The sequence below is a fragment of the Nymphaea colorata genome, chromosome 14 (assembly GCF_008831285.2).
Source record: "Nymphaea colorata isolate Beijing-Zhang1983 chromosome 14, ASM883128v2, whole genome shotgun sequence".
In the NCBI taxonomy this organism is placed as follows: Eukaryota; Viridiplantae; Streptophyta; class Magnoliopsida; order Nymphaeales; family Nymphaeaceae; genus Nymphaea; species Nymphaea colorata.
This window is the reverse complement of record NC_045151.1, coordinates 2,707,226-2,730,931: the sequence shown is the minus strand read 5'-3', so window position 1 is coordinate 2,730,931 and position 23,706 is coordinate 2,707,226. Positions and strand designations below refer to the sequence as shown.

At 37.0% G+C, this 23,706-nt stretch overlaps 1 protein-coding gene across 2 annotated transcripts; it reads left to right on the top strand.

Annotated features, from left to right (window-relative positions):
- The first annotated feature begins 788 nt into the window (after window positions 1-788).
- On the top strand, window positions 789-23,514 carry LOC116267589 (uncharacterized protein At4g19900). 2 transcript variants are annotated; one of them, XM_031649415.2, is made up of 5 exons: window positions 789-2,022; window positions 3,825-3,974; window positions 11,252-11,389; window positions 14,135-14,329; window positions 22,654-23,514. In XM_031649415.2, the coding sequence occupies exons 1-5, from the start codon at window positions 893-895 to the stop codon at window positions 22,838-22,840; spliced, it is 1,800 nt and encodes a 599-aa protein (XP_031505275.1). In that variant the 5' UTR covers window positions 789-892; the 3' UTR covers window positions 22,841-23,514. The 2 variants fall into 2 exon arrangements, with proteins under 2 accessions (XP_031505275.1, XP_031505276.1); XM_031649416.2 differs by lacking the exon at window positions 22,654-23,514 and adding an exon at window positions 14,685-15,016.
- The last annotated feature ends 192 nt before the right edge of the window (window positions 23,515-23,706 follow it).

Sequence of the window (23,706 nt, the reverse complement as noted above, 5' to 3'; positions counted from 1 at the left end):
AACACATGTTCGTGCATTCAGAATTGATTAAAATGCTAATCAAGCAAACCTATGTTCTATCGGAATCCATTTAAATTTAAATATGAATCCAAATCTGTTTTTCAAATAAACGATCATGCCCAAACTATATTATTATGTTATTAAAAACTCAACTTTCAAAACGTATGAATATTTAATATGAGACATTTACTTATAAATAAATCAAAATCCAAATTGGAATCAGAGTATGACTGGATATATATTTAAAACTAAATCTAATTTCATTGTTAAAATAAGGATACGATATGGTTTTTAAATTGGATGTTAAATTATTTCCTCATCCAACCCTTTTAAAGCAATACTGTCATATATCTGAATTCATTATACTGATATCACATTTTTTTCGGTCAATACGATAGGTAGTGAAATTAGTATGCTAGTAAAAGTTTATTTATCAGTTTGATTCTTGTGAATGCTATTTAATTCTTGTGGATGCTATTTTTTTTAAATGATGAATGATAAATATGTGACACATAAGTATAGTATTTTCTATCAAAATTTTGAAATAATCATCATGAACTCCCAAATAAAGGAAAAGAGGAGAAACTTTGGCTTGTTTGAAGTTAATCTCCTTTGACCGAAAAAAAAAAGGAGAGTTTCAAACAGTTTTACACCACCAGGCCTCGTTACATTCCCAGTGGAACCAGGTGACATGACGGCAGGTTCTTCGGGTCGAATCAATTACATGAAGCCCGACCCGTCGATCAGCGGTTTCAAGTTCAACGGCTGAGTCGACCATCTGCAGGCAAGCTTCAGAGGAAAGCCGTGGGGACTTGCCGACGAGAACGGCCCATTCTCTCTCTTTCTCCCTCCCTCTCTTTTCTCTTTTGGAGGGAAAAAGGAGGGGAATAGGATGCTCAGGAAGATTGGCGGCCGTGTCGCCGGCCGGCCGAAGCTGAACAAGTCCACTGTGCCGCCGTCTAGGAAGCGGTGGATAACGAACGTCTGCGCCATTTCCGCGGCCGCGCTCCTTCTCCTCTCCCTCTTCCTCCTCCACGCCCGTCTTTCCACTGAGGGCGCCAACCTCAAACCCGGACACCGCTTCCGAGATCCCGCTGTGGGAGATGCCGAAGGGGAGGCCCTCCTTCAAGACCAGAAGAAGCCCGACGATATCCCCGGGGACGACTCTCAAGACCGGATTGATGAGTCGGACGAGCCCGACGAGAAAGAGGCGTTCGATCGCGCGGACCCATCGGATCTGAGGTCAGCGTCCGGTGATCGGAAAGAAGGCTCCGGCTACTTCTGGGACCATGCCGTCGGGGTGTTCCGCCGGGCGTTCACCAAGGGAGGAGCAATGGACGACGAATGGAGCGGCAGGCTTTTTGGCATCTCTGCGGCGGATGATCGGATCAAGCTTGCGTTTGGCTCGGACGATCAGCCGCTGGACAAAGACATTCGTGCTCAAGTGAGCGGGATTCGGAGGATAGAGGACGCGCTGCTCTTGAATAAGAAGAAGAAGAGCGGGTCGACGCCAATGGATTGGACGGCATGGTCAGACAAGCTACAGAGGCAGTCGTCAAGGGGGTACTTCCCGTTGCGGGACCCGCTATTTCGATCTACCATGGAAGCTCTGAACCCCTTGAATCATCCACTGCTTCAGGATCCGGACTCAGCTGGAGTCACTGGACTGACGAGGAGCGATAGAATCGTGAAGAAATCGCTTCTGAATCAAATCAATGAGAACCCAAGGCGAGTGGAAAGGAGGAAAACGCTGGAAGAGGGTCGATATGCAAATGGTCGGAGATGGGGCTACTTCCCTGGAATGAAACCTAATTTGGGATTCTCCGAGTTCATGGATCAGTTTTTCCGACGGGGGAAGTGTTCGATGAGGTTCTTCATGATATGGAACACGCCTTCGTGGTCATACACAGTTCGGCACCAAAGGGGGCTCGAAAGCATTCTTTACTATCATCCAGATGCTTGTGTGGTCATGCTCACGGAGACAATGGAGCTCGATTTCTTCCAGAATTTTGTCAAGGACGGGTATTTCTTTCTCTCATCTCTTTGCTTTTGTAAAATGTGGTGTTCCTTATCTTTGCCTTTCTGAGTTCTCCGTTGAACTACTTAAAGGTAGAGGGTAATAGTATGCCTGTTCATATTGTACAGGACTCCGAAGTTATGCTTCGCAATTGAATTGAATGTGGTAATAGTGAAAAAACAGTGTACTTGCAAGTAATAGGCAGGAACGGTCTTTTTTTAAAATTTTCACTAATTGTTTCACTTAGTCGTGTCTCCTTTCTGGTTGCATTGCGGAAGTTTTTAATTTTAGATTAAAAAAGTCCGGCTCTCTTTAGGTTTCATGTTGAAATCAGTTTTGATCCAGAGTTTATTCTATCAGAGTATGCATGTTGATGCTTCAAGTATCAGCTATTTATCTTTTTTTTTTCAGCAACAAATCTGCACTGCATTTTCAATTGCATACTTTTGTGGCTTTATATGTACGTGCCTGTGTGATTAAATGCTTCCTTTTATGGTATTTTTGCAACTCAATTCTGCTTCTTATTTGGTTTATTTTGACTCTTTTTTTTTGTATTAGAGAAATAAGGGGCCTCTGATTGCCCTTGATCTACACTGATCTAAGATCCTAAGGATTTGAGATCCATGGATCTAAGATCATACCCTCCCTCCTCTTGTCTTAGATCAGACCTTTTATGAGGATTTCAAGTGTGGATCTTATTCTTAGGTTTCCTTAATTTGATGAACCACAGATTTTAGTGTGGATCTTTTGCTATATCAGCAAAAACATGCCACATCAAATCGATGGGTCTAAAATATGAATTAATCAAAGGAATCATCTCTCTGGAACACTTAGCACAATTGAGAAAATCTGATATGGTTTGGTGCTTAGTAGTTGTTTCAGCTGCACCACCACTTAGGCTTTGTTGCTTTTATCAAGTACCAATTCTTTGAGAATGTTCTTGGTAGGTCATATCCCATAAAATCAAAATGTACTGCATTAGTGCATTTAGCTTACCAGTGTTGACAATTTTTGTGATATGTAATCTAACCTTGAAGATGAATTTCTCTTTCAACTTTTTGGAGTTCATGAGTTTGGTCAGAAGGGGATCTGCAGACTACTATCTTCTCTTACTCCTATAACATAGAGTAGGCATATGTTTTGTTATAATGAGATCATTAGGGATGTAAAATATGCGTAGTGTCTTGAACCTATGTCTACTTGCAGCTCAACTGCTGGAATTGCTCCATGACTGTGAACATTCTCTCATAGTAGTATCCCTCCTGATGTTTCAAATACTACATTCCTCAGTTAAGACAGAAATAAGAAGTACACTACTTTATCTAATCCAACTATGGTTTTGAAACTTTAAATGAATAGTTGCACATCTGTTTAACCAACATTGCGATATTTTGAAGATGTCGCAATAATATTGCCAACTTGAAGCTTCCAGACAGTAACTGGAACTGGAAATGATAGCAATAAATATAAAATATTGCAAAAATAAGGATCACTGGTTATGTCTAATGGGTTTAAGCTGTGTTGGGATTTAAACTGGTATAGTGCTTGATTTACTTCTTTTTAGGTGATCCCAAGCTGGGATATCCGAGTAATCCAGAGAGTTTATGTTGTTCAGAACTGATGTTTCAGTAAGTGCCTGTTGGAAGTTCTTTTAGAAGCTTTTAGTACATGTTGTTATGAGTGGAATGCATTGCAGTAGTACCACTGGATTAACTAATATTTTCATTCAGCAAAATATTTGTAAGTTACATTTTTCAATTGTTGGTGGCACTATAACATGTTAATGTCTCTTTTTCACTATTTCCAGCTATAAGGTTGCCACTGCCATGCCAAATCTTGACGAGCTTTTAATGGACACACCAACCCACATGTTTGCATCTATTTGGCATAAGTGGAGAAAAGTTCCTCTTTATCACATCCATTATAGTGAACTTGTTCGCCTTGCTGTCCTTTACAAGTAAGTGCCTATTATTTCCATAAACCAGATGTTCTTGTGATTATATTTCCACTGGTTTCACATTTTTCTTTAGTAGAATGAGAATTACTTTTTATCCCTCTAAAATGGTGGCTTCATAACCTGCCTTGCTAGTGGTTGTCATTTGAATGAACCTTCATCTAACTTCTGAATAACACTTGTGTATCAGTGAACTGATGTTTACTGTTATTCCCTCTCCATTCTAGAAAGAGTATTTTGACACTTGTTCAAATTCAGATGAAGTGCTTAAAGGTGCTATAGTGCATGACCTACAACAGGGGTTAACGTACATGGTGGCTAGGTGTCTATGCGAACGGTCACCTAAAAACTCCCAAGGAGAACTTGATCAAGGTGGGCGTGTCTCCTTCTGAAGTCTTAATACAGCATAAGAAGGCTCCAAATGACTTCACAATGGGAATGGCCTGTCCAGTCTCCAAATGATTCACTGAAGGAAAGATATCTAATCAAGAACACCAACATAATGGTAATAGTATAATAATAATGGATGTCTTTATTATATCCTTAAAATTGGATACAAAATGCAAGGATGATTCAACCCTGCCAGATGCCGGATAGCTAAAATTTAAAATCTTGTCACTAGAAAGCAGTCATCAGATTGGTATTTAATGACGGTTTATGATGTGGCGTTGGTTTTAGCAACAATTTGTGGTTCGTTTAACGACAAATTTTTAAATTTTAGGTTTTTAGCCATTCAGCATGTAGTAGTATTGGCTTTTCCCAAAATGCAATGCTCTAATATGAGAATGTTTCCCTATTAGTCTTACTGATATACATATGAAGCCCAGCCAACTAGCTGGTAGGGAGTGTTGAACTGCTAGTTGGACACTCCCAACTCCAAGTTCCAACAGCTGGAAAGTGGAAAGATTATTGAAATTTTTCTCTCAAGGCAAAACAAATTACAAAAAGGAGAAGGAAACAACAAAAGAAAGAAAACTGCATCACATATTTATATTGATGTATGTACAAAATATATTCGTGCAGTACATACATATGTACCTGGCCTATTCATATAGTTATAAATGTACGTACATCTAAATATGTAGTGAATCTGCATATATCTTTAGCATCTCTTGTTCACCTTAACCCAGTATCAGACACCTTATTTTGCCACCTATGGTTGGACTTCAGGCCTGGCATGTGTTTAGCTGAAGAGTGATCTTGGCATACTCTAAACGTGGATGGGTCTCCATCTGTTTGTAAATTAGGATTTTAACATAGTTTCCCACTCTTCTTAAGATGTGGATTTATTCTCATTTCTGGTGGGTTCAAATTTCGGGTGTATTATGAAAACAGAAAGGTAAAGAAACATTCGCTCATTGTGGCTTCTTGGATGTGTGTGTGTGTGTGTGAGAGAGAGAGAGAGAGAGAGAGAGCAATTATTAGTGTTGTATGAACCCATGTTAGAATAGTTCACCCTTAAGCGTTCATGATGTTTTGAGCTACGTTACATGGATTTGCCAAAAGGGACGCCTAAACAGGAGCTTGTGTGGTTTGGATGCAGGTGCAGCATAATTAAAGTCAGCATAGTTAGGTGTTTCAGTGTTTAGGTGTACATTAGTTTGGGACTTGTGCATCCAAATCTGCTTTGATGTACACCAAGTTATTTTTATCATGGCTTCTGTCTATTTTGGACTAAAAGAACTAAAAGATAAAAAATAGAAAAGGTTAGAGCATATTGAAAGCTTGACTGTCATTCATCACCCTTTGGGCATTTAAGCTTCTTTGTATTATCCCCGCATCCAGACCCAAATTTTATTGGGAAATGCCTCACTAGCATCTACTCATACTATGGAGTATGGAGGTTATGAGTTTTTGTCACAAAGTAGCTTTATTGACCAGTGGTATAATGTGGGAGTTCGGGACATCCTCCACTGCTGTAGACACCTTTAGATACTTTAACAGATTGGGCCTTGAGGTGGCAGGGGTATGAGTTTTCATCACCATCACAAATTAGCTGTATTGACCTGTTGAATGTTGCAGGTCTTCCACTGCCTTTAAAAGCAAGAGATACCCTTGAGCATTTTAATGTGTTGGATCTTGATAAGTTGACTGTGTCCCTTTACATGAACCAACAAGCATATAAGGTTAGGAATATATGAGGGTCTTACCTTGCTAACCTTGATAATTGAGGCTAACCCATTTGTGTTGACCTTGATTCTTTGATCCAACTAGATTCCAAATTAAGCTGGACTAAAGTGTGTTGTGAATCTTGACTGAATTGGACTGGGTTCCTGAAATCTTGCAGGTGCCTGGCTTGATATCTGGTCCTGTTTGTGCACACTATGTTAGGTCTGGCCCGGCCCACAGCTCGAAACCCGATCCTAGGCCCAGTCTGACACCTGAAACCCAAGCTCGGGCCTAGTTTGGCCCGGCCCAGTTAAAATAAAATATACTTTTGAATATAAAATAAATTTTTTTAATATACAATATATTTTTAATAATAAAATATATATCATTATTAAAAGTATCATCACATGAAGAATGCAAAACATCATCAATCATAATCATCTTTTATCCATAAGAAAGAATAGTTATCTTCATGCCATTGTCTCAAAAAATGTGTACGAGTATTATACAACGAGGAATTTCTCGGGTATAATGTGGAAAAATTGTATATCTCGGGAATATCTCGAGAAAATCTTGGCAATTTTTGTAAAAAATTTAAAACATTTAATAAATCTTGAAAATTATAAAAAAATAAAAAATCATAAAAAATATGAAACAACATTTTCACGTTTTTTATTTTCTGGCATATTTTTTAAAGAAGACGCATTTTCTTCACGTTTTATACAGCTAATTGTGTTTTGGGCCTTTTGGCGTATTATACGCGTTTTTTTTCAATAGGACGCGTTTTTTGTGACAATGCTTCATGCTTGGGTTTCATTTGCATCAAATCCATTTTTTCCTTCTAAAAGTATCACTTTTCTTGAAACATACACTTATGAGGCATCCTATTAATCAAATAAATGGATGTTAAATGGCTTCTGCCCAAAAATTTTTAAGAACGTTTTTTGATTTAAGAAGAGCTCTTGTTGTTTAAAGGATATGTCTTGTTCTTTTTCAACAACTACATTTTTGTTGGGGGGTTTTGGGACAAGACTTTTGATGTGTAATTCCTTTTCATTTATAAATTCTTCAAATTCATTGGAAATGAATTTTTCCTCGAAATCACTTCTAAAATAGGTTGGCATCAAATTGTGTTTTAATCATGTTATAAAAGTGTTTGAAACTCATAGACACTTTCGATTTGTGTTTAAGAAAATAAACTCAAGCATATCAAGAATAATCATCCACAAAAACAACATAATATAGGATACCACCTTTAGACATAATAGGAGCGGGTCTCCATACATCTTAATGTACTAATTCAAAGGGTGCTTTTGCAACAAGGTTTCTATTGCCAAAAGATAAGACCTTAATTTTGGCTTTAATACAATCATCACAAGAAATCATGTTTTTATATTTTTTCTTCAAAAATGGGATACAAGACATTTTTCCTAAACTTGAGTGACTAAGCATTTGATGCAAAATTTGAATGTCACTTTTTTTGGCAACGTTGCAAGTAGGGTTGAGAATATTCAAATAATCAACATAGTAGAAATCATTTTTCTTAGAACGTTTCCTAATTGTCTTCGTGGAACAATGGTCCTGTATCAAAAATTTATTTTTTGAGAAGAAAATATCACATCCATGAACGGTTATTTGAGAAATTGACAAAAGATTCAAGTTAAGTTTGAGAATAAATCAAACTTTTGGTATTTTGAAAACTTTTGGATTAAAATTTTGATCAAGATTTCCAATACATTTGATTTCAAGACCCTCCTTTGAAAAGCGGTTGAAGAGCATCAATGAGCTTTGGTTGGAAAGCACTTACAAGCTTGTCTATTTAGTAAGGAGGTTTGAATCCCATCATATTCTATTTTAAGACCAAGAACAAATTTATAAAATTTCTCTATTTAAATTTGTTTCTCTTAGCACTATGTCTTTTGGATCAAACCATTCGGGTTCAAATAATGCAAGTTCATCCCATAATTGCTCCATCTCTCCAACGTACTCCTTAATGTATTTATCTTCTTGTTGAAGATTTGCAATCTTCATTTAAAGGTTTCACATGTAAGCTACATCCTTCATAGTATGAGTTTTGTTGAGAAATTCTCAAGCTTCATGAGCAATTTATGTTTGGTTATTTGACTTATATTAGTAGTATCAACGTAAGCAAGAGTTCTTGTAATGATTTTATGGTGTCCTATCTTTCATTCTTTCCATTTTTTCTCATATTTATTCACAACTTTATTTTTTTTGATTCTATCTAGTTCACGGGATTTTCCATCTATGGTTTTGGTTAAGACTCATTGTGGCTTACTTTTGGATCCATCAACAAGTCTCCACAATCCTTTACTTCTAATGAAGTGTTCCATAGTTCTTGCCTGTTGATTATACTTAGATAAAGTAAACTTAGAGAGAGGAATGGAAGTAAACTAGTTGTGGTGCTGCTCAATTACGCAATTATATCTATACAAGGTACACATCATTAAAGAGGAAGAGTGAGATGGCTGTGGGCCAACTCCAACAGCTAGTTCTTCTCCCTTTTACAAATAAAAAAAAAATTTAAAATAAAAAAAACAGAAAAATACATAAAAAGGAAAATAACAATACATAAGAGACCTGTGCACACATATAAAAACATACACAACCATATATCAAGCAACCAAGGTATATGACATATGAAAGTGTATATATATATATATATACACACACACACACACACACACACACACACACACTAATAGAACTCATGTGTATATGCCAGGGCGGAGCTAGAAATTTTTCATGAGGGGGGCAGAAATGCAGTTTCAAAATTTTAACAGGGGCCAAGATACAAATTTGCAATATGGGATAAATGAAATTTTTAAAAATTTTACATGTAAATTGAAAAAAAAAATTTGTGGGGGGAGCCAAGGCCACTGCAGGCCTCCCCTTGGCTCCACCTTTGTGTATCTAAAATCAGTGTTATCTGTATTGCACGATATAGGAGGTTACGAAACACCTACGATACATGACATGCTGCCCTTGTATCGTAACTCGTAAGTGTATTGTCTATATTGTGCGATATGGGGTCCATATCATACGATACATGTGATATACCCTGTATCATACGATACAGAGACAAAACCGAAAAAGGGCCTCTAGCCCCCTTCTTCGTGCTTCTTTGTAAAACAACTCTCCCTCATGCTTTCTAACATCTCTAAGAGCTCTGAGAGAAAAGGGGGGGGGTTGTTTGCTAGTTTTTTTAAAAGAGTCGCTTATTTGTGCAAGAAATCATTGATTTGAAAGAATTGAAGCAATTAGGAAAGAAAATGAGAATGAAAAAGATGATGATGATGATTATCATATTGATTGATGATAATCATGATATTTGACACTTGGTAGTGAAGAGTGAACATCTGTATGTTGTGAACTTGTGATCTGATGTAATCTAAAACACTTTAAACTTAAAGCTTAAACTTTATGGACGCTTATTATATTATTCTAATTTTTAATGTGTTGTTAATATATTAGGACTTATGAATGATGAAAGTTCTTTATATGTGTGAGTACTAATGGCATACAATTGCAATTAGTCCTGACCTTTTTCGTATAATTAATACTAATAACATACAATTTTTGGTAAAGTGAGTACTAATGACATATAATTGCAATTAGTCCTGACCTTTCAAGAAAGTCCTGACTTTCCTATAATCAGTCCTCACCTTTCAAGAAATTAGTCATGACCTTTCCATAACATTCAGGAAATCGTCAAAAGTGCTTCCATTGGTCTGAATAAGAAAAAAAGGGCTTTGTTCTGACGTGACGTGACCTTCAACAATTTGAAGTTGTGAGTGCTTTGACTATCAGACGTGCAAAGCCCACAAAGCACTCGCAAAGATTGCTCGTGACATTGTTCGCTTTGCGAGTACTTTGACTATCAAAGGTCCGAGCTTCCATTCATTTTGTCCTGACTCACTAGGCGAAGTTCTTGTGTATGAAATACATTTTCCCCAATTTTTTCAGTTTTTTCTGCATTTTCTTTGGTTTTAGGCATATAGGTCCCCCCAGATGGATCGCATTGCAAATACACCTTTTGCAATATTGACTAGAAGTGTTCTCAGTTAAATATATGGAACCCAATTGGATTAAGCTTTTGGGTTCTTAAACTAAGTTTAATTATCAGTAATTGAAGAATATATACTCAGAAACACACAAAAGCAATAACTAAGCTGATCATTCATCTAGCTTTTAAATCCTTCCGACCTAGCAAACTTCCATGCTCTTTCTTTATTGGTACGTGCTTAATTGTCAAAATAGTGACCAGTTGGTATGACTAGTTGCTAGTTGTGCTAAACACTAGTTAGCTGACTGACTAGTGCTTAGCTTCTGTTGGCTAGGTCTACTTTGAGAACAAGTCAACTGTGTCCCCAAAGTGAAGTTTCTTGAAAAAATCAACCTTCTAATTTCTAAACCACCAAATGTGAAAATTTATTCAACTTTTCTTTTCTCTTTAATGGACAAGTGTAGAAACATCCTTTGATTCCTTTCCTTTTACCTTTCCTTTATCTTCAAGCAATAAAATGTAAAAACGAAACCAAAAAATGTAAAACATCTCAATAAAACATCCATGTCTAAAATCTAGAAACAAAACAAAAAGCATTAAGCATCTCAATAAAACATAGCTTGGAAAATACCATGAGATTCATATCATTTCTATAAAGACTTGATTTAATATTATCATGTTTCCAAAGTATCAATGACATCTGTGACTGCATTTAATATTTGTATTGTGCAGTGGTGATTTCTCATTTGTTGCCTACAGACACAAATACCATGTTATGTTGAGAACCAAGCTCTTCATTGCCATGGTGGAATTTGACGTGTTAGGGGAGAGCATCATAAATTTTTTCCAATCCTGATATTCCTATGTGATTGTTTTCTTTTTCCTTTTCAATTTATACATTCATCTAAAATAAAAAAACACATTCTTTCCTATGTATTCTCTCCTGTCACCATATGGAAGTTCATCAGTTATGATATTCTAGAGTATCTTAATATACCTGTTCCTGTTACTGTGCTTCGAGACTATTATGGAAACCAAATGTAGCACAACAGAAAGGAAAACTAGTGCAATTTATGGTCAACTAGTTATATTTGTTATTATCCTGTTTGCAATTATTACACACTTTTATGGTTTTATCCACATGCAGATATGGAGGAATATATGTTGATTCAGATGTTGTAGTGTTGAAGCCTCTAAAATCTCTTGACAGTTCTGTTGGTTTGGAACATCTGCAAAATGAGTTGCCTTCTCTAAATGGTGCTGTGATGGCATTCCGGCATCACAGGTCTACAACTCGAACACTGCTGAAAGAATCTCTCTCCTTCTCTCTCCCTCTCTTATACACATATATATATATATATATATATATATATATATATATATATATATATATATATATATATATATATATATATATATATATCACATGCATATGCACACACATGTACTCTGGGATGCAGGAGCTTGTGCAACTTCAATAGCCATAAAAAAGAAAAAAAATCAAACTCTTTTTCTTCCTCTCTTATGATAATCGAGTATCAAGTTTTTAAAGATCAAGCAGAAAAATCTTGGCAACTAAAAGCCAATGATATTAAAAAACAAAGGAAACAAGGAAAAACAGTTCTAATTTAAAAGCCTTATCAGTCCAGAAATCTAAACCAGGTACAAACTGAACATGAAATAAAGACTAAAAGAGGTTCTTATAAATGTATATTTTGTCTAAAAGTGGTGCCTGTCTTTTTGTTACTGCTTTGTATTAGCCATGATAAAAGTTAGCCTACCTCTTTTCTTTAAGGTAAATTGGAGAAGGGAAAAAGAAGTTAAAGAATAGAAACTGAAAACAGTCTGGTAGCATGTATGCATGCTTATGCTTGCATATCTATGTGTGTGACAGTGTGTGTTAGAACTTGACTACTTAAACAAGTCAAGTAGTGCCTAAGATCTTTATCCACACAATGTGAAGAAAATGAAGGAAGAAAAGATACACGCGCTAAGTAAGAAGACAACATTTATGTGGTTTGAAGTAGGATGCCTTCCTACATCCACGGGCAACGTCTCAAAAGAACTTTACTAAATATGGAGAATTAGACAAGAGTAAAATGAACACTCCAAGAGAAACAAATTCTCTTTACAAGAAGTCTCTTACTCTTTCCCTTACTCGCCTCTTCACTACACATTACTTGTTTCCTTTATATAGACTCAATTGGGAAGTTATTACAATTATCCACTCCCCATGTTCCTATGAAAAATGGAGACCACTCAACCATGTTCATAAGATGGGCCATAAAACAACAAATTGTCCACTTGGCTCGCCTTCATAAGCCACAACCAATGTCAAGCTCCATCATAATTGATGTCCCCGCCATGCCTCCATTGGGGCTCACCTTATGTGCTTTGCAAGCCGATCAAGTCCAGGCAATGCCTTAACTTTTCTGAAGGAATATACTTTGTTGAGTTGTTCACACATTCGCTGGGTTATCTACTACAGAAATCTTCTGAACAGCCACAGTATCTTGCAACACAACATCACAAGCAAAGTGATACTTAATGTCAATATTTTTGGTTCTTTCATGATATATATTTTTTTAGTCAATTGTATGACATTTGACTATCACAGTATACGTAAGGCACCTCCTTTAAATATCCAAAATCGCCAACCATACCTCTTAGCCACAATGCTTCTTTTACGTCATCTACCATCACCATGTACTTAGTGTTTGTCATAGACAAAACCACAGTAGACTATAGGACAACTTTCCAAGTTCCAACTAACAACATAGCCTGAGAAAGTAAATACATAGCCTATCTGGGACCTCCTCTTATCCAGATCACTAGCATAATCTGAATCTACATAACCAATTAGTTGATCAACATACTATTGCTGTTTTGAAATACCAGACTCTTGTCCTCCCAATGCATTTTGTTGTTCTTCTTTGGGTGGGGGCATACTTGGTTTTCAAAAGTTTATACATGTAAAAATATTTTTATTAAAAATTCTGAGGGGTGGAGTGGGGGTCCATGCCTTTCAAGGTGGGCAGTTGACTATCTTTAGCTGAAAACTGACTTGAATGCCTTTATGATAGATTCCAAACTGCCCTATATCCAGCTTTAGTTTCTCTAAGAAAAGCTACGAGAGAACTGATGATATAAGACATAAGTATCTAAATCTCTCAAGGGTTCTAATAACCATCAATATGTTCCAAACTATCCCCATTTTGGGGATATTATAGGGGCTTTGCTGGTGCACCTTTTCAACGTATCAAACTTATTAAAATACAAAGCATTGAATGAGAGATAAAACTCATATTGAAAGTATGCAAACCAATAAGAAAGAAAGATATCCAGAACAGTGGTAATATTGTATGTCTCTGGTTTATTTTTAAGGCAGCATGAATCATATTCTAGCATATCATGTTAGCATAATACGATGTCAAAATACTACCTTGTCTGAGAGTTTTTTGCCTTTATAGTCAAGGGGAGGTGCAAACAGGGAAATAAATAATAGCAAGTCTTAGATTATTTTGCAAATGGGTCTAACTCTTCATCTGAACCAGTAAGCCGACAAACGCAAATTGCAAAAGGAAAGGCACTGAATTGTTATGCTTATATGAACTGTTTTAGACTGGAGCTTTACCACCAAAAAATGACATTTATTTACATGTTTACAAGACTGAGATGTCCTGTTGTTCTTTGTACATAGAGATATTGAAGAGAATGAAAACGTGAATGCAGAGTGGAGTAGATGTAGAACTTTGTTTATATCCTAAAAAAGAGACCTGATTGTGTTATTCCTGTAAATGGTAGTTTTATTCTTAAAACCTGCAGTTACATTTTGAATTTGCGTCTATACAGATGGCTAGATGGTTGACCCTAATATGTCCAGGACCTTTTGCAACATTCATGGACTACTAAGAAAAAATTATCATTTTTCTCTAAGAAATACTAGTGTATTTTTGTTAGACATGTTTAAGTGACATTTAATTGTTGTTCATCCTAGTCTGTCGCTAATGGTTCCATTCTCTTCTTGCAGTCATTTTATTTTGGAGTGCTTAAAAGAGTTCTTTTCCACATATGATGATAAATTGCTCAGGTGGAATGGGGCTGAGCTTGTCTCCAGGACAGCCGCTAGAATTGTTAACAGATCAGATTATGGTGATCAGCAACTGCATATCAAAATTGAACCAACTTCTAAATTCTTCCCTATAAGTTCGGATGATATTACAAGGTAAGAATCTGGTCTCTTCAGCTATATACTTGATCATTTTCCTTTTTGTATCTTTTTCCAATGAAATGCGGACAGGGATGCACTCGATACTTTGTTTTAACTTTACTTTTATCGCTAAATCTAGAAAAGGCATGTGTATTGCCTTTTTCTCTGAGTAATTCCAGGTTCGCACTGTTAAAAGTTAAAACAGTTGTTTGATTTTCAATTAAATTTTAAGAATATTTTAAAGCTTGATACTCTTAGTTTCCTTTTGAATGTATCTTAGGAGTAGGTGTGATATGGCCATTGGATAACAGATTTTTTTTTCCCTCTGTTACTCAACATTTACTTAGATGTTAATGATCACACTCATTAGGTATGTCAGATGTGATCTGAAATTGCTTCTATGTTATGTGAGCGCAACTAAAACTGAAACATCGAAGGAAGAAAATTTCCAGACATAAAGTTGGGCGGAAATATGGAGAGAAACAAATATGATAAATGGGATCTTCTCTGGTTAATATTGTTAAACAATAAAGATCTCGGATCCTTCTTCTGGATCCCAGCACGTTGAAGAAAAGTCTCTTAGGATTCTTCATTCTTGTAAAGTGTGTTGAAGTATTTAATGTCATTGCAATATGTGAAGGGTCTCTTAGGATTCTACGTTGTATTTAATATCCTTGTAATATGTGAAGAGTCTCTTAAGATTCTACGTTGTATTTAATGTCCTTGTAATATGTGAAGAGTCTCTTAGGATTTTACGTTGTATTTAATGTCCTTGTAATATGTGAAGAGTCTCTTAGGATTCTACGTTGTATTTAATGTCCTTGTAATATGTGAAAAGTCTCTTAGGATTCTGTGATTGAAGACTCTTAGAATTCTGGAATTGGAATTATAAATAGGGACCGTGCAGACCATCTTGGCCACAACTTCTTCTCCTCAGTTTCTTCTTGTTTCACTCTTTCTCTCTCTACCCTATTGCGTGAATATTGATTTCTAAACTCAGATATTGGTGCTAGATTTCTATCATGGTATTAGAGCAAGGTTACGTTATCTCTACCTAACGAAATGCCCAAACAGGTCTAATCTGGTTATAACTCTTTTCGCATCTTGTCTCTATTTTGAATTTACTTTTTTCTCTTGTGTAATTCTTGCCTATCGAAGGACACAACTTGTTATATCGTGTCTTCTTTCCCTTCCTTTCTGCTGTCTTGGAAAACCTTTCGCATTCTAGCATGTCCTCAAATTTTCTTCTTCACCTTATTACCGAAAAACTCAATCATGAGAATTATCTCATCTGGAAAAGGCAGATCATCCCTTTTATAAGAAGTCAAGGCCTCTTTGGACATCTCGATGGTTCAACAAAGGCTCCACCAATATCTGTTCTGCAGGAAATAAAGAATGAAGCAGGAGAGGTCATTGCTGTTCAAGAAGACACCAACCCTGAGCATGTTCTATGGATGAGATGTGACCAAAGGCTGGTTGCATATATTTTTTCCACTCTATCTCATCAAGTGTTACTCTCGGTTTCTGATAACTGTACTGCGGAAGAATTATGGGAAACCCTTGCTCAGAAGCTCAGATTATGTACTTAAAGAAAAAATTTCAGAATTTGAGCAAAGGTTCAACACTATCATGGATTATTTGGGGCATATTAAGGCTGTCGCAGACCAACTTGCTGCCCCAGGGAATAACATTTCTGATAAGGAGAAAGTGCAGCAAACCTTACGTGGACTTGGGCATGATTATCATGCTTTTATTACAGCTCTTGAGGTCCTCCCTATTCTGCCTTCCTTCAACGAACTACAAGGTAAATTTTTCCAACACGAAATGAATATGAAAAGAGTCATTGAAAGGACTGATCAAGGGAACTCCCAAAATGTGTTGGCCATGAATGTGAAATTTGGTCAGAACCATGAGAACTCTAATCATGGTGCTCGCGACATTCTACCGACACCAAATAATCGAGGTATGCCTCATCTGAATACTTCAAGAAGAATACTAATTTGTTTCCAATGTAACAAGAAAGGGCACATGAAGGCACAATGCTGGTTTAATCCTCAAAATAAAAACAAAGGGGTTAGACGTGATTCTAAATCCACCGCCGAAGATATGTAGCAGCTATTGATGACCGCATTCTCAAAGATGACTATAAAGCAAAATGAGCAGGGAGAATGGTTCTTGGATTCAGGTGCAGCTACCCATGTGACAGGAAATACAGGTAAATTGATTAACTTATCCCCTCATTACGATAGAAATTGCATTATAACAGGTGATGGAAAATCTCATCCCATTACACATATTGGAAATGCACATGTTTCATTGTCATCTTCCTCTCTATCATTGTCTAATGTTGTTCTTGTTCTCAATATAAAAAAGAACATCATATCCATTTCTAAACTCATTGATACAAACTCTTATGTTGAATTCACACCTTCTTCTGTCCATGTCAAGGACCTCCAAACGAAAAAAATGTTTGCTAAAGGGGAGCGGCAAGGGAATATGTATGCTCTCAAGGAATGTCTACCCAAGAATTCGTCCACTTTTGGTATAGGATTGAAGACATTTTCTCTTTCTCATAAAGCGTCACCAGTTCCAAGTTCTTGCCATTTCCAATCAAAAGTAAGGGGCTCTAAACAATTTTTGGAGTCTGATCCGTGGCATAATCGGCTGAGACACTTTGGTTGACATTTTGTTGAAAAACTTGTCACAGATAGTCTCATTCCAAGATCAGGCTTACCTCTTACTTCAAGTGTCAAAAAAGGTTCAAGTTGTGAGCTTTGTAAGAGTCATGTTCTACCTTTCCATAATATAAATCAAAGGGCTTCCAAACCTTTTGAAGTTATTTTTTCTGATGTTTGGGGGCCAGCCCCTATTGATTCCATGTCTGGTTCACGATATTATGTCTTATTTATTGACTCTTACTCACGTTTCACCTGGATTTACTTCATGAAACACAAATCAGAAGTACTTCACATATTTCGAAACTTCTATGCCATGATTCAAACCAAATTTTCATACAATGTTGTGCATTTTCAATGTGATGGTGGGGGAGAATATTCATCACTTGATTTTATTGAATTTCTACGTGAAAAAGGGATAACTAGACAAATTTTCTGCCCCTACACCCTACAACAAAATGGTGTAGTTGAGCGGAAACATCGACATATAGTCGAAAGCGATATGAGCATGATGCATGATACTAATGTACCCATTTCCTTATGGACAGAAGCCTTCCATACAACTGTATACATAATAAATTATTTGCCTATGACACTCTTGATGTCTAAATCGCCATATTTCACACTCTTAGGCAAACAACCTGATTACAAGAAATTGAGGGTTTTTGGCTGTGTATGCTATGTTCACGTCGATGCTGCCTTGAGGAACAAGTTTCAAGACAAAGCTATTCATTGTCGGTTTGTTGGATATGCTGATGAATATAAAGGTTTTCGATGCTATGATCCAACAACTAAACGTATCAAAACCTCAAGAAATGTTACCTTTGATGAACATAATTTTGATGATACTAATGAAAAGCCTATGACCATTGAATCTTATGATCCCTGGACTAGTTCACAGTTATGCAATGCAGATCCTGTTTCAGAAAATGATGTGCCTCAGGGTGAAGATCGAGAGAGATCAATACAGTCGTCAGATGTGCCCCAAAGTGAAAATCAAGAGGGTTCATCACAGTTATCAAGTCATCATGAAAGCAATAACTCACATCGGTATTGAGGTCTTATCTACAATCGACGACTAAGGGATGGAAGTGCTCACAGTGAAGAAGACGACATACCCCACCTTAGAAGATCCCAATGCGTTCGCTATCCTATTCATAGGTGGGTTAGCTATGATTCTTTATCACTTGATTTTCAGTTATTCATGGCAAAAGTTGGCAAGGAGGAAGAACCTACTTCATTTGATCAAACATCAAAATCACACCATTGGAGAAAGGCTATGAGAGAAGAAATGGATGCCTTGCATGAATGTGGAACATGGGAGATCGTTCCAAGGCCACACAGAAAGAACATAGTGGGCTCCAAGTGGGTATACAAAGTCAAATACAAACCTGACGGCAACATAGAAAGACACAAAGCAAGGTTTGTAGCAAAAGGATTTACTCAACAGTTTGGGCATGATTATGATGAGACGTTCAGTCCCGTAATCAAAATAGGAACCATTTGCGTAATCATATCCCTTGTTGTTAAATATGGGTGGAAGTTAAATCAATTAGACGTTAAAAATGCCTTTCTTCATGGTGACTTGAATGAAGAAGTTTTCATGGAGCAACTTCTTGGCTTTGTTGAAAAGGACTCTAGCGAATGAGTTTTCAAACTGAAAAAATCCTTGTATGGACTTAAGCAAGCATCACGGTCATGGTTTGATAAGTTTTTCAAACAAAATTAAGGAATATGGATTTCGAAACAGTCCTCTTGACCATTCCCTTTTCATTTTCAAGAAAGAAAATGTTATTACCCTCCTCCTTATATATGTTGATGACATCATCATTACTGGGAGCTCAAAAAAATATTTTGATGAGATAAAGGGTCTGTTGATGAGAAACTTTAAGATGAAAGACCTTGGAAGCCTGCGATATTTTCTTGGAGTTGAAATTGATAGGCAAGGAGATCGTCTTACCCTGACACAACAAAAATATACTCTTGACCTATTGGATATAACATGCATGATAGATTGTAAGCCTGCTAAAACACCGAGTGTTCTGAACCAAAGGATGAGTATAAATGATGGGGAAACATATGAAGACCCCACCAAATATCGCAACACTGTTGGTGCTTTGCAATATTTAACTTTTACCAGACCTGATATTACCTATGCGGTAAATCAAGTGTCTCAATTTATGCATGCGCCAAGGGACGTACATATGAATGCAGTTAAGAGAATACTAAGGTATCTCAAGGGAATTGTTGGAGATGGATTAGTGTATTGTAAAAGTGAAAATGAAGCTGCTGATCATGAATTGATCACATATACTGACGCTGATTGGGCTGGAGATCCAGACGAAAGAAGATCTATCTCTGGTTTTTGCATCTTTATAAGCAAAAATTTGGTATCTTGGAGTAGTAGAAAACAACGAGCAGTTGCAAGATCAAGTACAGAAGTTGAATACAGATGTATGGCTGCAGGGACGACAGAGGTGACTTGGATTCGACACTTGCTAGAAGATATAGGAGAAAAAATAAAAGGCTCAGTACTAATGTGTGACAACCAAAGCGCCATCAACATTGCTTTCAATCCTATACAATATGGTCGAACAAAACACATTGAGATTGACCAGCATTTTATCAGGCAGAAGGTGGAGAATAAAGAGATAGAACCAGTCTTCGTTGGAACTAATGAACAAGCTGCTGACATATTGACTAAAGGATTGACAAAGTATCGTTTTTGATTTTTGAAGAGCAAGCTGTTCATGGTTCAAAACCATGCACAGCTTGAGGGAGGGTGTTAAACATTAATGATCTCAGATCCTTCTTCTGGATCCCAGCACATTGAAGAAAAGTCTCTTAGGATTCCTCATTCTTGTAAAGTGTGTTGAGGTATTTAATGTCCTTGTAATATGTGAAGGGTCTCTTAGGGTTCTACGTTGTATTTAATGTCCTTGTAATATGTGAAGAGTCTCTTAGGATTCTGCGATTGAAGACTCTTAGAATTCTGGAATTGGAATTATAAATAGGGACTGTGCAGACCATCTTGGCCACGGCTTCTTCTCCTCAGTTTCTTCTTGTTTCACTCTTTCTCTTTCTACCCTCTTGCATGAATACTGATTTCTAAACTCAGATACTGGTGCTAGATTTCTATCAAATATATAGTGCACCAAGTATTTGAAGACACAACATGCTAAATATATACTTTCTTGCCTTTTTTGATTTTTTTTTTTTTTTGTGCATGTGGGAGTATTGTTCCCATTGGGTAACCTTCATTTCATAATCAAAATCAATACTCCTTGTTCTCATATCTTCAAGAACTATTCAATTGATATATGAAGTGGATCTACTCATGAAAGCGATTCTCGCAAAACTTATCATGCTTATGCATATGCTCTAGAAGCCAGAACAAAGACAAAACCCATGTGTGAAGGGAGTTAAGAGGATCCAATTGAAAGAGGGTCCTGAAACCTAATAGAAAATTATTACTGACTTTTGATATTTTTGAAGATTTTTATGTATTGAGCTTTTTTTTATAATAGATTTATCAAGAGGAACATAATACTGTAAGACTTTACCTTGCTAAGACCACACTGAGACTGAGATTTGGAATAACACATTGCATCATCTCGGGGCATTTAGCAAGAACCTGAGTTTTTACCTGGATTGTGTGCATGTATAGCACATTGTATCATCTTGGGCAACCTTAGAAACTACACTAGTAGATAGGAACCTATGTCACACGAGTACGGGTACGATAAGGGTACGGGTACGTGGACACGGCAATTTTTAAAATTTTAGGATACGCGGACACAATGAATTTTATATTCCAAAAAATTAAAAAGGATAATAAAATAAAAAAAACATTAAATTAATAATTCACTCTTACAATCTCATAAGTCATAAGAAAGAAAGTCTCAGATTCTCAAACAAAACATTGTTCATCACCAATCTCATGACCCATAAGAAAGAAAGTCTCTAACAAAACAAAGAATGTCGGGTTGGTAAAGTGGTTCGGATTGAATCTGACCCAAACCCGATCCAAAACGTATCTTGCCGTGTCCAAGTGTCGGTATCCAGGTGTCGGAGTGTCGACACCGGTACGTGGCCCATTTTGCCGTGTCCGTGTGACATAGATAGGAACCTGTTCGCTGGTGCTCAAAAAGGAATATTGGTTGACTAGATACACATTTGGACCTGGGTGGAACCAGGACATTTGTATGAGTGAGCAAGGCAATTATTTTTACCATAAGTCCTTTAAAAGGGTGGTAAGTATGACACACAAGTTTGGAGTGCAGGCTTCACATTTTGCAAAAAAACATTGGTGCAGGTGCTGCGAGGGTCTCTCTCTCTCTCTCTCAAACAACAAAAGGCTGGAGAACTGAACTCCGACAGACGGACGTCTCGTTCTGTCATCTCATTTCAGCTTTCAAAAAAACAGCATTTCCACCAATCCAAATGAGAAGCTTTGGCTAGGGTGTTCGCCTTTTTCTTGAGTTTCCGAACGTCATCGTAAAGTAGTCCCCGCAAAGCTTTCGGTAAGAGGGACGAGCAAAGCTCACAAAGCACTTGCAACTAACTAACAACTAACAAGCCATCACTCTATCAATTTTTGACACAAAAAAAGGACAAATATTTGGTTGTGCACCCACATCCTTGCTGTGTCAACTTTGGGTGTGGTATCCATGTGACATAGGTCTCTATAATGTATAAAAAACTTAGAAGGGACCTTTTTTTATTTTATGGAAAAATTTGAGGGAGGGCCACTTTTCAAAATTTCAGGGTGGATGATGGACCCCCCTTGGGGTCCTCCCTCTGCCCCTGCATTTGAGGTCACACCTGGATATTGTTCCTGGCAATTTGATGGAAGGTGAGGACAATCCGAGTGAAACTGAGTCATCTTAGATTAGTGTTGGGCTATAAGTTCAGATGCTTTGAGCTGTTGGCCTAGATGCTGAACCTGGAGAAACTATTGCAGTTTGAGTCACCAACATGTAGTTGGTAGCTGAAGTTTGAAATGTGATTCATGAATGTCATAGAATGATGGTAAAGATTTTATGACCGTTGGAACATTTCATTTGGATGATATGTAGTTCAGTTGTATTTTTTTCATCTTTTAGTGATAGTGGTCGCCTAAGTTCTATGGTTTAATCATCTCAAAATCCTAAATGAAGGTGGGAGGGCTGAATGCTAAAGTATGGTACTAGATGTTTCACAGAGGTATATTTTGATCATCATGAGCTAGAGATTTCATGTGGCTTTATCCATGGTATGTACCTGATATAGAAGGTTATACTGATATTAAGAGAAGGGGATAGTGGACTATGGTACCAGATGTCCCAAGGAGGAATACTTGCAGCATCATGGGCTAGAGATTTCATGTCACTTTGTCCATGGTTTATGCCTGATACTGAAGGCTGTACTCATGCTAAATGTCCTATATGATATGTTAAGTCCACTAATGGCCTACTTGTTGCTGTGAATGCGATCAGATAGTTTTGCTTCACAGGTTTTTTAAAATAATTCTAGCAAGCTCTACCTGGTCAGGAAATTCATTTCTGAATGGCACCTTTCAACAATAGTCTAATCCATAAAATGGTTCTGTCCTAATTCCTTTTGCTTTTTGGTATGTCATCTTGGTTTTGTTTGAAGATGTGCTAATTCCTGTCATTGACACAGATATTTTGAAGCACCAGATGATGAAGATGAAATAATCAACCTGGAAGTCCTCTTTCAAAAAATCATAAATGAATCTTATGCCTTTCATTTCTGGCATGGTTTGACATCAACACTGGTCCCACATACAGGAAGCTTAGTGGAGAAGGTTCTCAATCACCATTGTCTTCGTTGCCATGATGTTCTGTGATATCATAGAGTGTTCAATTTTTTTAGTACTCATCAGTGGGGAAGTTCTACCAGGAAAGAGAGTTTGAAGACTCCGAGAAGCCTCATATATCAGAAGTGTAGATAAATTTCTTGATGAGAAATTTCTTGTCAAGTATGGTTCGTTGGTTTCCTGGTAGTAAATTCGTTTCACGGTTGGGTTAATGCACACAACTTTTCTCCACTCAGATCGGGTGAGGTTGAAGGGATAAGTGAACCAGACAATGGGGAGCAATCATGTATTCTATGGCATCAACAAAATGATAGTGATGTAACTACTGAAAATTTAGGCATAGGAAACTTAGCATAGAAAACCATAATTTCAGTGGATGATGGACCAAAATGAGCAAGGTCCAATTCACATTTTAGATGCAAGAGAAAAAGAACTGCGCCCATCTGTATATTTGATATGCAAGTAGGCAGCATCCTAGGTGGTAATATTGAGACTAGGCCTGTTTCCTTCATCTTCATAGTGCTGGATACTGGAATCAACACCAACAGCGAGGTTGGTGAGTTGTGCTTCTGAGGAAGTTTCTTCTTTCTTGTATGTGAATGAAATTTGGAAATGTTGTCCTAAAACACATATAAATGGTACATTTATCCATGCCAAAGATGCATTTTTTCTTATGAAAGTTCTTTGGCTGTCTTCTTTAGTTCTTTCTTATGGCATTTCCACACCTGTTAATGATTGAAAAGCTTCCACCTGCAGTCTTTCTGAAATGTTGCATTTACAGTGGGAGAGGAGAATGGAGTCAGAAATTTTTTTACGTTTCTTATTTTTCCTTTCCAGGGTTACTGTTTTTTAGATGAAGGTGTCATTCGAACTCTCTTTTACGACACAAGGTTTTG

Coding starts and splice junctions, on each gene's coding strand:
- LOC116267589 (XM_031649415.2), top strand. CDS start 893: ATGCTCAGGAAGATTGGCGGCCGTGTCGCCGGCCGGCCGAAGCTGAAC. Junction 2,023..3,824: donor CAGAATTTTGTCAAGGACGG/GTATTTCTTTCT, acceptor CACTATTTCCAG/CTATAAGGTTGCCACTGCCA. Junction 14,330..22,653: donor AGTTCGGATGATATTACAAG/GTAAGAATCTGG, acceptor TCATTGACACAG/ATATTTTGAAGCACCAGATG.